This window comes from Leptodactylus fuscus, chromosome 2 (assembly GCF_031893055.1).
Source record: "Leptodactylus fuscus isolate aLepFus1 chromosome 2, aLepFus1.hap2, whole genome shotgun sequence".
In the NCBI taxonomy this organism is placed as follows: Eukaryota; Metazoa; Chordata; class Amphibia; order Anura; family Leptodactylidae; genus Leptodactylus; species Leptodactylus fuscus.
Genome location: NC_134266.1, coordinates 146311403 through 146325628, shown reverse-complemented (window position 1 = coordinate 146325628; position 14226 = coordinate 146311403). Strand labels below are relative to the sequence as shown.

General features: G+C 42.1%; 1 protein-coding gene across 4 annotated transcripts; it reads right to left on the bottom strand.

The window, feature by feature from the left end:
- Positions 1–3842: 3842 nt before the first annotated feature.
- On the bottom strand, positions 3843–13967 carry SKA2 (spindle and kinetochore associated complex subunit 2). 4 transcript variants are annotated; one of them, XR_012715078.1, is made up of 6 exons: positions 13854–13967; positions 8765–8851; positions 7953–8129; positions 5732–5816; positions 4824–4993; positions 3843–4321 (listed from the first exon to the last, which is right to left on the bottom strand). XR_012715078.1 is itself a non-coding variant. In XM_075264946.1 (5 exons), the coding sequence occupies exons 1-4, from the start codon at positions 13884–13886 to the stop codon at positions 5736–5738; spliced, it is 378 nt and encodes a 125-aa protein (XP_075121047.1). In that variant the 5' UTR covers positions 13887–13967; the 3' UTR covers positions 3843–4321; positions 5732–5735. The 4 variants fall into 4 exon arrangements, 3 of the variants coding, with proteins under 3 accessions (XP_075121047.1, XP_075121048.1, XP_075121046.1); XM_075264946.1 differs by lacking the exon at positions 4824–4993; XM_075264947.1 differs by lacking the exon at positions 3843–4321 and having other exon boundaries at positions 4499–4993.
- Positions 13968–14226: the final 259 nt, after the last annotated feature.

The window sequence follows — 14226 nt, the reverse complement described above, 5'->3', positions numbered from 1 at the left end:
TTTATTTTTTTTCCCCGTGCAGCGTACAGCATAAGTAACATGTTACCTTTATTCTGCGGGTCGGTACGGTTACGGTGATACCTCATTTATATTATTTTTTTAATGCGTTGCTCTTTGTGCAGAATAAAATTCAATTTAGGGAAAAAAACAATTATTTTTGCATCGCCATCTTCTGAAAGGCATAACATTTTTATTTTTCACTAGACAGAGCTGGTTGAGGGCTTATTTTTTGCGGGAAGACCTCTTCTTTTTATTGGTACCTTTTGGGTTTTCATCTGACCATTTGATTACTTTTTATTGAACATTTTGTAAGGGAAAGGTGGTGAATAATCATTATTTTGTGCGGTTTTCTACGTTTTTTTTTTTTTTATGCCGTTCGGGTTAAATAATGTTTTAATTTTATTGTTCAGGTTATTACGGACACGGCAATACCAAATATGTAATGTTTTTTTCTTTATTTTACATAATAAAACATTTTATATGGGGAAAAAGGGATTTTTGGGGCTTTATTTATTTCTAATTTATTTTAAACTTATTTAAACTTTTTTATTTTTACTTTTTTCAAACTTTTTTTTCCTGTCCCCATGGGGGATTGAAGCAGTGATCAGCTGATCACCGCGTCACTACATATACGCTGCAATACACGTGTTACACGTGTATTGCAGAGTATAGGAAGCTGTCAGCCTGTGTAGACGCACAGGCTGACAGCTTCCTTTACGGCAGGATCAACCAGGTACGAGGACGGGGTAAGTGATGGGGCAGACCCGGGGTCATTGATCAGACCCCGGGCTGCCCCCTACGAACACCGGCACCCCCCGAAACCAGTGCGGGGGGTGCCGATCGGCACCACATTATATTGAAACCCCGGAGATGCCGGTGGTCATGTTGACCGCCGACATCTCAGGGGTTAACACCTGCGATCGGACCCGGTTCCGACCGCGGGTGTTTTGGGGCATTGTCAGCCGTAACATACGGCTGACACCCGCAGCGCAAGGTGCGCACACAGGTTCTGTGTGCGCACCATGCAGCCGCCGTAATAGTACGGCGATTTGCAGGAAGCCCTTCCCGGCAGCGCCGTACTATTACGGCGGATGTCGGGAAGGGGTTAAAAAAAATTGCTTGAAAAACTTCTGTAAGGCTAAGGCCCCACGTTGCGGAAACAGCTTTATTTGTTGCAGATTTTGTTGCGGATTTTTGAGCCAAAGTCAGGAGTGGATCGAGCAGAAGGGAGAAGTATAAGAACTTTTTTTTATAGAGTTTCCATTCCTTATGTAGCTATTTTTGGTTTTGGCTCAAAAAACCACAAAAAAAACCCTGCGTTTTTTTTGTTGCAGATTTTGCTGTTTTTTTGAGCCAAGGCCAAGTGGTTTGAGCAGAAAGGATGTCTATAATAAATGATGCTTTATATTTCCCATTTCCTTTGTAGACACTCCTAGATTTGGCTCGAAAAACCGCAGCAAAATCTGCAACAAAAAAGCAGCTATTCCGCATTGTGGGGCCTTAGCCTATGTCTTTATAATAACACGGTTGTGTGTGTGTGTGTGTGGGGGGTCTTTTCCTTATAAGACGGGCCACATATTCTCAACTTTTATATGATTAAGTAATGTCGTATTCCTAGATATGCAATCACTTTTTGATTGGTAGGGCTCAGATATTTGGAGACCTCAATGGTTACAAGAGAGAAAGGGATGCCGTGCTGTTATGCAGTCTGTAGTAATACTTTGCAAAGTTATGCAGATTGCTCTGAATTTTTTATTAGCTAGAAAAGCTATTTGTGCTGCAGAGAATTAACCCTTTCCTGTCAGGTATTTAAATATAGTGGCCGCTCAGGAGCTGAGCAGCCACCATGTTTCTGTTATATTATACAGCAAAGACTTGGTGTTAATGCGGGCACTGATCGCAGGCATTAAGGCCCCAGGCGCTTCAGGCAAAGCTAACCTAAGCTAAAAATGAGTAAGTGGGTTATCCAGGGTACAAAAAAAGTTGTATATTTGGGCATAGACTGTTTTTGGGCACACAGCAGGGCTCAGAAGGGATGGAGCACTGTGTTATTTTTTTTAGCTTTTGGGGTACAGACTTAGAGGGACTTTTTGGACGCCATGTTGTTTTTGCAGAGCACTGAAGGTGTCAGTAAATTGGAATTTTCTAAGAAGTGACCCCATTTTTTTTTAGACATAATTATAGGGACTCTGCAAATGTGACATAATATCCAAACATAAACAAATCTAAATCTGTGCTCCAAAAGCACATAGCTCTCCTTCCCATCTGCACCCTGCTATGTGCCCAAATGGCAGTTTATGCCCACATATATAACACTATTGTAACCAGGATAACATACTTAATGTCATACGTATAATCTGCTATTTGGGCACAGAAGGGAACAACAGTTATTTCAGTTTTTGGAGCACAGTGTTTGGACATCATGCCACTTTTGCAGAGCCGCTGAATTACCATTCCACTTTGGAAACTACACCACTGAAAGGATTGGTAAAGTGGCTTAAGGAAAAAATTTTTTAAGGGGGCTCTATCATTGGGAAAAGTAATTTTTAACAAAGCACATACTTGCATAGCCTTTGTATGTAAATCACCCCAGTAGTTTTTGAATGAGCCGTTTTTATTCATATACTATTTAGCCTCCAGCAAGCACATGCAGTCCTCAGCGAGCCCACTCTCCCTGCTGTTTGCTTTGTGTGAGAGCAGGGAGATGAGTCATCAGCAGCAGCCTGTGCTGTACACATAGCAGAGAGGGGTGCTCGCTGAGACTTCTCAGGTGCACGCTGGAGGCTAATTAGCATATGAATAAAACTGGTATCCCAGACACAACAGCATTTGGAGTGACTGTCTCTGATACAAGCTGGGCACAAAATACTACACACCAAAATTATGTATTCCTGGAGAAGTTGCCATTTTCTCCTTTCACCATCAGCTGCACATTCATGTCTAGTAGATAAATTAATGCAACGTTTGGAGGTTACAAATTCTCACTGTACTCCTGGATTAATTCCTTCAGTGGTGTAGTTTCCAAACTGGGATAATATGTGCTCTAAGAAACAAAATAAGTGCTCATTCCCTTCTGTGACCGGCTGTGCCCAAACAGCATTTTATACCCACATATGACATGGAGTATGTTATCCTGGGTACAACAGTGTCATACATGTGGGCATAAACTGCCGTTTGGGCGCAGAAGAGAAGGAGCGCTATGTAGCTTTTGGAGAACAGATTTGGATGTTTATACCTGGACGTCATGTGATGTTTGTAGAGCCTCTAAAGTACCAGTAAAGTGGAAATCCCTAGAAAGCAACCCCAATTTGAAAACTGTACCCCTCAAAGAATTTACCAAGGGGGTGTAGTGAGGATTAGTATCCCAAACGTGACTGCACTACAGATAATGAATGGTGAATATGAAAGCTGTGTGAAGTGCATTGTGAACATCAAGTTCCCTATTATGTTCCCAATATCTCCTACGATTAGTGGAGGAGGTGGGGGGATCCACTTCCTTTTTTATTTTTTTCCTTTGTAAGCTCTAAATCTGAAGAGTACCCTGATAAACACTTACAGAGCATTTCTTAGCGGAACCTCTTAAATGTTACGGTCTTGTTGGACGGTGGCATCTAAGGGGTAAACCTCCCAAACAGGGCTAAGTTTAAAACCCAGTCAGTTGTGCCGTAATAATACGGTGTTTGTTATCTGTGGGTTAAGCTCCCGTAAGGTTCTCTGAACAGAGGAATAAAAAATAAAAATTGCCTTTGGCCCGAAATGGATTTAAGTACTACTAGAGAATATTAACATGCAAAAAAAAAAAGACAACACACAATTTATCTTTTAATTTTATATTTTAGCCTTTAATATAAAAATATATACATTTTAAATTACAAAAAAAACAACTGTTACGCAAACAACTCTGTAATAAAACATTGAATTTTTTTTTAAAGTCATTACAATGTCCATTTTATGCCACAGGTTTCTCCCTACTTTTCCCATTTGAGTAAGCTTATATTGTGGAACTTACAAGGAATGTAAGCATTACAGGTTTGATGTTCCTTTAAATCGACCAGATTAACCTGCAGTAATGAATTGTAAGGTAAATTGATACAAGATACTGGAGTTGTAGATTACATAAAACATCTACCGTATATTTTATGGGAAGTCACACACCAACAACCAGTTTTTCTTAATATATGTACAATGTATTGAAGGTTTACTTTTTTCCTTTTTCAATAAATAGGTTCAAAAATCTGCAGTCATCACGGCCATGTTGACATCTTTTCAGCAGTACATCAGTACATGGTCCTTCTGAAAAAAAATCTTTTCCGTTTCTTTGCTTTGAAAAAAAAAGAAGGAAAACAAGTGGGAAGAAATGTAAGTCAATCAGATGAGTTGTAAACATAAAATACTAAAGGGATATTTATGAAACTGTCTAAAAGAAAAACCCCTAGAAAATGTAATAGCGTAATGTGTTATGGGCAATGTTTTTTTTTTTTTTTTTCTTTTGGACAGTCAAAAATCTCTCCCAGTGTTTTCCAGAACTGGCAGATAATTACACTATGGGTCAGGCCTTATTAAAGCCATGTTCACATCTGTGTCAGATGTTCGTCTGGTGGAATGTCAGTCTGAAACCCTACATGAGTCTATTAAAGTCAGCGAAAAAAAATAACATACACCAAACAGACCCCATTATAGTCAATAGCTGTTAGTCATTAGATGGGAGGGTTTTTTTTCCTGTTCTTCTAGTCATCGACACACTCATGCAAACATAACAAGAGTACCAGTGAAATACTTGTTTGTCCTCTCCATTTGATCTTATATGCAATTTGTTAACTTACTACTTTATTGTGAAGTTCTATCCCGTTCCTTTTGAGCACTGACTTCTGCTCCGTTCCTCTGATGAACACTCAGTTTCCTGTACCAACAGGAGATTAAACTCACCATATAAAACTATAGCAGTCAGATTGAGGCTCTAATTGACTTGGATTGGGAGTATGACCCCCTGTTCCTACAGGAAATAGAAGGAAGCACAGAACTTCCTAAAAAGGCTCTCAGCAAGTTGTTTAGTACCATTACACTTCACACAGACTTAAATATATAGCAATCCATTTTTTTTTTTTTTTTAATAAAAACAGGAATGCTTCTTTAAAGTGTTTTCAGAGTTTAAAACATCGATGGCCTATCCTGAGGATAGGCTATCAATATCGGAACTTTAGGAATATACACGTAAGTGGCTGTGAAGAGTATTGCAGAATTGTCTTGTTCAAACAATTAGAACAAAGCTGCAATAGCCTCCAATGTAATACGAGATAACATGTAGTGTATGCAACGTGCTTGCCCCAGTGCCGCTGTCTCTTTATACAGCGTAAACCCCCACTAATCTGATATTTATGGCTTATCCTGAGGATACACCATGACTATACTAAATTATAAAACCCTATTAAACTGTTACTGTGCAGTCCAAAAGCAAAAAAAGTCTGTTAACTACATCACTCAAAAATGCAAAAACTAAATGATATAGTATTATTTTCTACATATAGTGCAACTTGTACTTTAACCATTTGCGGAGACTTTGTACACTGAACCTGTGCCACAAGTGCACTAAAGATAAACCTGCTAAAAACTAATTTTTTTGTGCTTTCAAAGTTCTCCATTTGACCTGCTGTTGGTAATGCAAAATAAACTGGCAAAAGTAGTTTGTAACCTGATGTCACAGAGGTACTCAAGAAACAAAAAAAAAAATTACCTGTTCATTTCAGGTTCATGCTTTTCAATGCTAGTGTCTCAAACTGTTGGAGAGCATGAAGTTCTTCCTCTGAAAAGGGGGGTACCTTCAAATACATAACATTAAGGCACATTATATAGTTTCTTATATGTATTCAAGCTATACCGAAGGGTATTATACTAAAGGTATTTAAGCTATACTGTTTAAACACACTCATTTCATTGACCCACTGGTTCTTCCTATCCTACTAATATTATAAATGTGAAAGTTTGTGTGTTTAGATGTTTGTGCGTTTGGATGTTTTGTTCCTCAATCACAGCCAAACCACTGAACGGATTTGGCGGAGATTACACACATACCTGGATGGTGACTGGGAAGGAAACATAGGTTACTTTTTAGGCCGCTACATCCCCTGACTGCTACCGGTGAACGTATGGTCTGACTACACTGCAGTATAGATAAATGCTGCTGCACACCGTATGAATGTGAAAAAGTGAAAAATTTATTGGTACATATACGCCATGAATTGGTTTGTAAAGCATAAAGAAAGCACTAGATCATTGTAGTGAACATGTTTCGGTCATTTTAGACCTTCTTCAGATAAGATCTAGAAACAAGCAGAGTGCGGAATCATGGCGTCACGCGCACTCTGCTTGTTTCTAGATCTTATCTGAAGAAGGTCTAAAATGACCAAAACGTTATGTTCACAATGATCTAGTGCTTTCTTTATGCTTTACAAACCAATTCATGGCGTATATGTACCAATAAATTTTTCACTTTTTCACCTTCATACGGTGTGCAGCAGCATTTATCTATACTGTACGTGAGTCGCAGGACTCTTTGTCTGCTAGCACCCATACCTCTTTGTTTTGTAGTGTGCGGTTCTATTGCTTTCTATATATGACTACACTGCAGGACCTGAGATGACATCATCTCAGGCCCTTCAGCAAGGCTCCGATACATCCGCTGCATCCTGTGGGTGGCCCAAAGGACGAAGTGCGAGCAAAGTGGAGAAAATGGCGGCGGCTCACCGCTACAGCGTGACGCTCACATGCAGGCTGGCTGTGTAGTGCAGGACAAGGCAATCAGGTGTACACAGTCTGCTTTCTGGAAACAACGGTGCATACCCACAGCTCCAGAACGAAGCGGACATGCGGCCTTACTCGCTGTGGCAGGGCAAGTGGATCAGCTGTGTGAGTAACTCTGGGGCACTGTAGTGTTCGGTGCCCTTTGGGGGCCAAGGGGGTCGCGCAGGAGGGCACGCAACAGGGGTTTAGGGAGCCAGAGGGGCACCCAGGGCCCCCTTAGCAGAGATGCCACACAGGTGGGGTTTGAGGGTGCGCACGGGAGGAGGGGGCTGCGCTACAGAGGTTCGGGTGCCCTGGAGCCACACGGGCCAGGGGCCACGAGTTACCACTTAAGAAGGAACCGCACGGGGGAGTTGCCCTTGGAACAGGAATTTTTGGTTGGGGGTGGGGGGTGTTTGATGGGTGCTCGCAGGGACCAGCGTCACCGGGGGTGACACGGGCGAGGAATTTGGGAAGGGTGCGGGGACCAGCGTCACCAGGGGTCACAAAGGAGAGGAATTTGGGAGGGGGTAAAGGGGGCCGCCCGGGAGTTGGTTGTGCGCATATCCAGATATGTACCTACCACAGCCAAGACGCGGGCACAGGCGGATCGTCCCCACCAACGACCTGCGGACGAAGTCGCGGGCAAATGCTAGTATTCTATACTAAGATCAATTATTTGTATCGTTAAGAGTTTTATAACAAAGCTGTAACTTAAAGGTAGCACCAACTACTGCAAGTATAACCATATGTCTGGTTAGAGACCAACTGTAAAGACAGGGCTGTGGCGTCGTTGTGTGTGTGTGTGTGTGTGTGTGTGTGTGTGGCCTTGGGGGAGGTTACATGCTTCAAAACAAACAATTTTTAATATTGTATAATTATATACAGTATAACTACATGTATATATTGTTGTATATTTACTTTCATGGAAATTCAAATCATGAATTTTAATGAATTAGATGAGCTTTACTGTGTCTGACTGACCATGACAGTAAGCTATTTGTGAAGGAGTCAAGATAGTAAAAAATTGGAGTCATCGGATTTGCCCAATGAATCCACAGCCCTATTAAAAATGACAGGAGAAAAAAGAAGAAAAAAAAAAGGAGCATTTGCATCACATAACTTTCAAAAGTGTAGTTACATAGGTCTAACAAAATATAAACTCTCAGTAGTACCTCAAAGTCAGTTTGCTGTTGTAAATGCTGCACCATTTTCAAGGTGTTTGCTATCGTTGCCTGAATACTTTCCACTGACTTTTGCTGGTCTGCAGCAATCTTGTCCAACTGCGAAGACAACCCTTTAAAGCGTGACTTCACGCTGGCCAACTGCTCCAACAATTTGGTAGGGTTTTCCTAAAATTAAATAGCTTTATTATAAGACTTAAAGTTTATCCAATTCCTAATACCCAATAAGTAAATAACAAAATATCTCAGCAATTTCTGTTAAAGCGGCTTTTGGAGAGAATTTTAAGGTGGTCTTCTACCTCAAAATCCTTTCTGAAAACTGGCTCTCATCAGCTAATCTTGTTTTTAATGTAAGGCAGCAACATCTGCTCCTTTTTCAGCTTGAAGTATCCAGACTAATCCTGAGATGGTTTCCATAGCACAATAACACCACTGAATCTATGGCATATAGCCTCATGACCATGAGAATCGTCAAAAGAGTTTTTGACTACTCTACTGAAGCAAAAGAAATACAAAGCGGCTATCTGACACTAGGTTCACAATTTCGTCAGCTGTCCAGTGTTCTGGTCCATTAAAGGACCAGAATAATGGACAGATGGGCCACTAAAATAGCAGTTACATTGAATTTTATGGGTTCAGTCAGATGTCCATTGTTTTCATACTGAAAGCAGTAGACAAAAAAAAAGCCATGCCCAGAGGACCTTTACAAAAAGCAGCTGTAGACAAGAACCGAAACCAGATTGTTCAAAAGTACCGTATATGAAGCATTATAAGTCATCTACCAAACCAGATGATGCAAATACCTGGGATGATTCTTCCGGGAGACTCTTCCTTATTTCAAACTCCAATTTTTGTTCAATATAATCCAAGTCAGACTCAGCTTTTTGAAACTGAAATTCAGATTATCAAAAACATCACAACTTGTTATCACAGTAAAACAAAGGCCATGAATACCCACTGCCCCACTTTACTTTGTAACCAAACAGTGCATTTCTCCAAGTGTGCTTGCTGTATGAAGGGTTCCTCTGCTCCCAAATGCTTTGACAATACTATTGCACTGCTAGCTGTATAGTACAGTAGTGCAATAAAGTCAGAGCAATTATTAGCAGGAAAAAAATCTTCACCATGAAAGAAGTAAAAGCAGCTGGACGACTATCCACAGAATGGGAATGCAGCTCTTAGGTACTTTCAGAAGGTGGCTTGGGTCACTGGCCAATGCCCTTTTAACATTGCACTGCTTTTTGTGCCAGGCCACTAGTAGTACAACATAAAAAGGGCCCTGGACAGGATTCGTAAAAGAAGAGCAAAAGTATAGTTCAGTAAAGTATTATAGTTCAGTTGTAGGAGCTAAGAGAAAAAGAAGAATCTGGGATCAAACTTATAGGGAGCGAGGCACATCACAAATACAGTGTGATCTGCATGCAGCAAGATATAAGTCAGGGCAGGTTAACACCTGCGCCCGATCTCCGCTTTACAGGTTTCAGTCTTCTGCCCGAGAAACTGGACAGGAGACGGAAACTAGCAGTCAGTTTTCAAACCCATTCACATTTGAATGGGTTTGCAAAGTGACCGCCCGTGAGCGTTTTGTGCCTGTCTGCGGCGAAACGTTTTTTTTTTTTAACCAAACAGAAAGTGGTTAAAACACTGGTTAAAAGTGGTGACTGTCGGGTTTCCATCTCCTGTCCAATTTCTCGGGCAAAAGACGGAAACCCACAAAGCGGAGAGTGGAGAACTGGGCGTAGGTGTGAACCCGCCTTCAGTTAAATGGGAAACAATATAGTATAACCTTAAATCTCTAATATACCTGGGTATATCTGCTAGTTAAACCCCCTGGACTCAGATCTCAATAACAAATTATACTGGAACTTTAATAACAAACCTATTCTGCTCAGTTCCTCCCACTCTATGACAAACTGCCTGCAGATTGCACTGCATTTTCAATGGGAGAGGTTTGCTTTAAAAATAATAAGAAATATTAATAACATTCCACAAAGGCTAGGAAGCTTGTTTGGTAACTACGTAAATCTAGACTTAAAGCCAGGCATACTCCCTATTATCATCCAAACTCGTTGATTTCTCAAGAATTAACCCCACACAGCAGATGTTGAGTGACAGGATTGGACGGTTTGCTTTTAGCGCGTGCCATGCTTTTGTTCTAATGACATCTTTAACAATACACGTGAACCACCAAAAGGGAGAAAATGGAGACCACTGTATACCACCAGGGGGACCAATAGTTCATTATAGGACTATTGGTCCCCCTGGTGGTATACAGTGGTCTCCCTCTTCTCCCTTTTGGTGGTTCACGTGTATTGTTAAAGATGTTGTTAGATATGTAATGGTAAGTGCACTTATATATATGTGTCCTTTTACTACCTTCCTATGCTTATTATTGTGTATGGAGCAGGTTTCATATGTGCTTGTAATATAATTTCCTACATTTGGAACTACCATTATTGAATTTCTATTTGCTTTATATTATTGGAGATTGTGAGGGGATTTTCTGTCTACCTTCAGTGGGAGGGTTGTGGTATTGAACCGCCATCTTTTTGACGGACATTCCTTTGTAAGTCTTCCCCATTTCACATATGTTCTTTATTTTTCTTATATTTAATAAAATTTTGTTATATTCTTATTATATTTTGGTCTCAGTGACTGGTTTTGTATTTGTTTCTGAGATTAGTTTTGCTGATTTAGGGTTATTTGTTTGGTTGACTTAGAAGATATGCTCAGAAAGAATAAATTGGACAGAATGTGTACAACCTTGTTATCTACCGTACAGTGTAGGACGTGAGTGGCTGAAAGATAACTACTGCATGCTCAGGAACTGCCCTTACATAACACAGTAAGGCTAGCTTAACGTTACATTTTTACTATACTGCTCATACATCCATAAAAGAACAAAACAAAAGAAGAACAATGCAGTTGGATAACTTGAAAGGAGCATCCGCGTTATAGTCTTCTACCTTGACGAATATATATAGGTCTCTGTCCATATAATTGAAGGATAAGATGAATGAGAAGTCTGGTTTGATATAAGTCGCATGGCAAACGGCAGAAAATGTAAAGTAGAAGACAGTGGCGGAATTGCAGTTTATTCCACTAGCATGCCCATTTTTCTGAAGCAGTTCTTTTAATGTCATCTTTGCCACGGGCTCAGTGTTAGGAGGTGTGGCCTAAAGCAGACATGTACATTTTGACGCACATTCATAGATCACTATGATGCAAGGAGTTCTGTTTTCCAGATCACATTCAGTACAGAAAAACACGTACAATATACGGTCCAGACTAAATTTGCTTGTGTGCATGGGGTTTTAATGCGTTCATGTGCATCATACTACACAGCAAAATTCATCAAGACTGCCATGTTTTACGCCAGTCTTGATGAATTCCAACTATTCTTATTCAGTATTCAGGAGAGGAGGGGATTAAAAAAAAATATTCAACTAACTGGTCATGCTAGTTAACAAAGAAAACAAAATTTGCAGCAAATTCATTGAAGATTTATTTTGCTCACATTACAACCTTTATACATCTTTCCATACGTGCCCTGTAAATGAAGCCTATCTACCGAACTGCTTGACATGGGGTTGCCAGTAAGAACATGGCTCTTGCTGACTTATCAACTCAGCATGAAAAGAGTCAATGATCAAGTCAGGTGATCCCTCTCTACAAGAGTGACATCTGGTTTAATATACTAATAACTTATTCTTAGGAAAATTCATCAGAATCCCATTGATGGGGCCCGACTATTGTCACAATTGCTCATTACCTGTTGCAAGGGCCATGGAGCAAATCCTGTGGCCTATCCAGCGTTTACATCGCTTCGTCCACATGTCAACCAGCCGTACTAAACTGCATGATATTGTAGCTTCATCCTGCTCTCTTGAACGGAACAAAGCTGCAATACCATACATCATGACTATATGTAGACAGCAGGCATGTAGACAAAGTAGTCTAGGCACTGAGGAGGCTACAGCGTTCATCCAAGTGCCGCCCCTTTAAACAGCTGATCGGGAAAGATGGCAAGAATCAGACCAAGAAATATCTGATATGCGTAGCCATCAATAGTCTGATAATAGAAAATCACTTTAAAGGTAGGTTCACATCTGCGCCCGGTCTCCGCTTTCAGGTTTCCGTCTTCTGCCCAAGAAACTGGATAGGAGACGGAAACCAGCAGTCACTTTGCAAATCCATTCATTTGAATGGGTTTCCAAAGTGACTGCCGGTTTCCGTCTCCTATCCAGTTTCTTGGGCAGAAGACGGAAACCTGAGCCTGTGAGCAAATTGTGGTCTCTGCAGAGAAACCGGTTTTAACCGAAGACCACAAAACGCTCACAGGCGGACACTGTCTGTCGGCAGAAGACGGAAACCCACAAACCGGAGACCGAGCGCAGGTGTGAACATGCCCTAAGGCTGTTGCCCCATGTAGTGTAGATTTTGCCCCGGCAGAAATGCCACAGCATTTTACAATCCCTGCAAAGTGGATGGGATTCTGGCTAATATTCACATTGCAGAAAAAACCCCTGTAGCGGGCAAGCTGCTATTTCAGAAAATGTTGCATTTTTGTAAATTGCAGCATGATAACTATACTTAAGGGAACGCCAGCAGTTTCAACATAGGTATAACTGAAGCAGAAAGTCCGCAGAAGAATACTTTGCGTTTCTGCCGCAGTTTTTCATGCACCACTTTTTGGCTGCAGCCTGCTACATGGGGCCTAAGGTACTCTGCATTTGCATGGATTCTTCCCACACTCCAAAGACATACTGACAGGGAATGTAGACTGTGAGGGACAAAGTCTATTAAGCACGGAAGGATAAATTGGCGCTATACAAGCAAGCAGAGACGAGAAAATTAATGTGGGATCTCAGATGACGGAAGGGAAGGATTAGGTCACATGCTTGACAGCGGTGTCAGTTTCCAAGGGCAACCAACATTTTTTATTTAGATATGTAAATATATAAAGAAAGAAATTGTGACAGTAGAGCATGGACTTCATTGAGAATTCAGAGTCACCTTTATTACCTCAACTAGGCACAGTACTAATAATTAAACTCTACAGGTAATAATGACATTATACTAGTATTTTTGTGACGGACATCTTCCATAAACACCTTATTTTTCAAACTCGCTCACTTTTTGTGACAGATGTCATTTTCATTTCTGTTGACGGGGGGCGTGGCTTTATGGTGACCCCACCCCCGGGCTCCCTCTGTGCCATAGGTGAGGCTTTATGTACTGTACAATGGTAACGTCAGCGGCCACCAGGGGGCGGGGCGAAGCATAGCTAATGAGGGAGGCGTGGTTTATATGATAATAATGAGAGGGTACGGGCATGATACATAAACTCGGGGCACGATGCCAGGCGGCAGTAGTCTGACTAGGGCCAGTGATTGGTGTGAGGAGAGTGACAAGTGAAGGACAGAGGGAGGGCAGTGCTGAGGGAGGAGCACGAGATTACATAGCCTAGCGCCGGGATTAGCTTGTACTCGGCGCTAATCTCGTGCGTGAGCCCCGCACACAGCAGCAGAATGAAGAGGCGTCTCCTGCTCCCGCCATTTCTCAGCCCCGCACCTCCTCAGTACGTGTACTGGCCGCCCAGGCCCGCTCCTCGGCTCCAGCTGTAATCTCTAGCAGGCAGACAGAGCCGCCTCTTCCTCCAGTACGATACGTGCACACGGCCGCCTGTAGAGCAGGCACCGGGCGGTAGCGCTCCTGTCAGCAGCCTGAGGCCGCCACGGCCAGATGACATGATGTGCGCGCTCCTGCCCACAGCCCCATCCTGCTTCACCCGCCGGCTCTACACACACACACTAGAGAGCCGTGTGCTACCGCAGATCCCGCTCGCGGTGCAGGCCGTGCCCGCACACACCCCCGCCACCGCCGTCTTACCAGAGCCTCCAGCTTATTGACTGCTGTCTCCATGTTGAATAGTTTACATTCCTCAGGCGGACCCGGGAATACGAGCGGGGGAGGGTACAGAGGAGGAGCCCTGCTTGTGCAACACTCACTGGGTGCAAATAGCTGGCGCCGCTCATTGGCCAGCTGTCACTTCATGCAGGGTCTGCATTGGTCAGCCGGAGACGATACCGGCAGCCCATTGGTCAGAGCTTAATGTAAACCGCTTTATGAGCGTCATAGTGTGATTGGCTGAAAAACAAGTAATGGCTTGCCATTGGCTACAGTAATCTCGATTTGATCTCTCATTGGTTATTAAGAGGTTCTGCGAATTTAACCCATTCATGAATTGAGAGTGAGAGGGGAG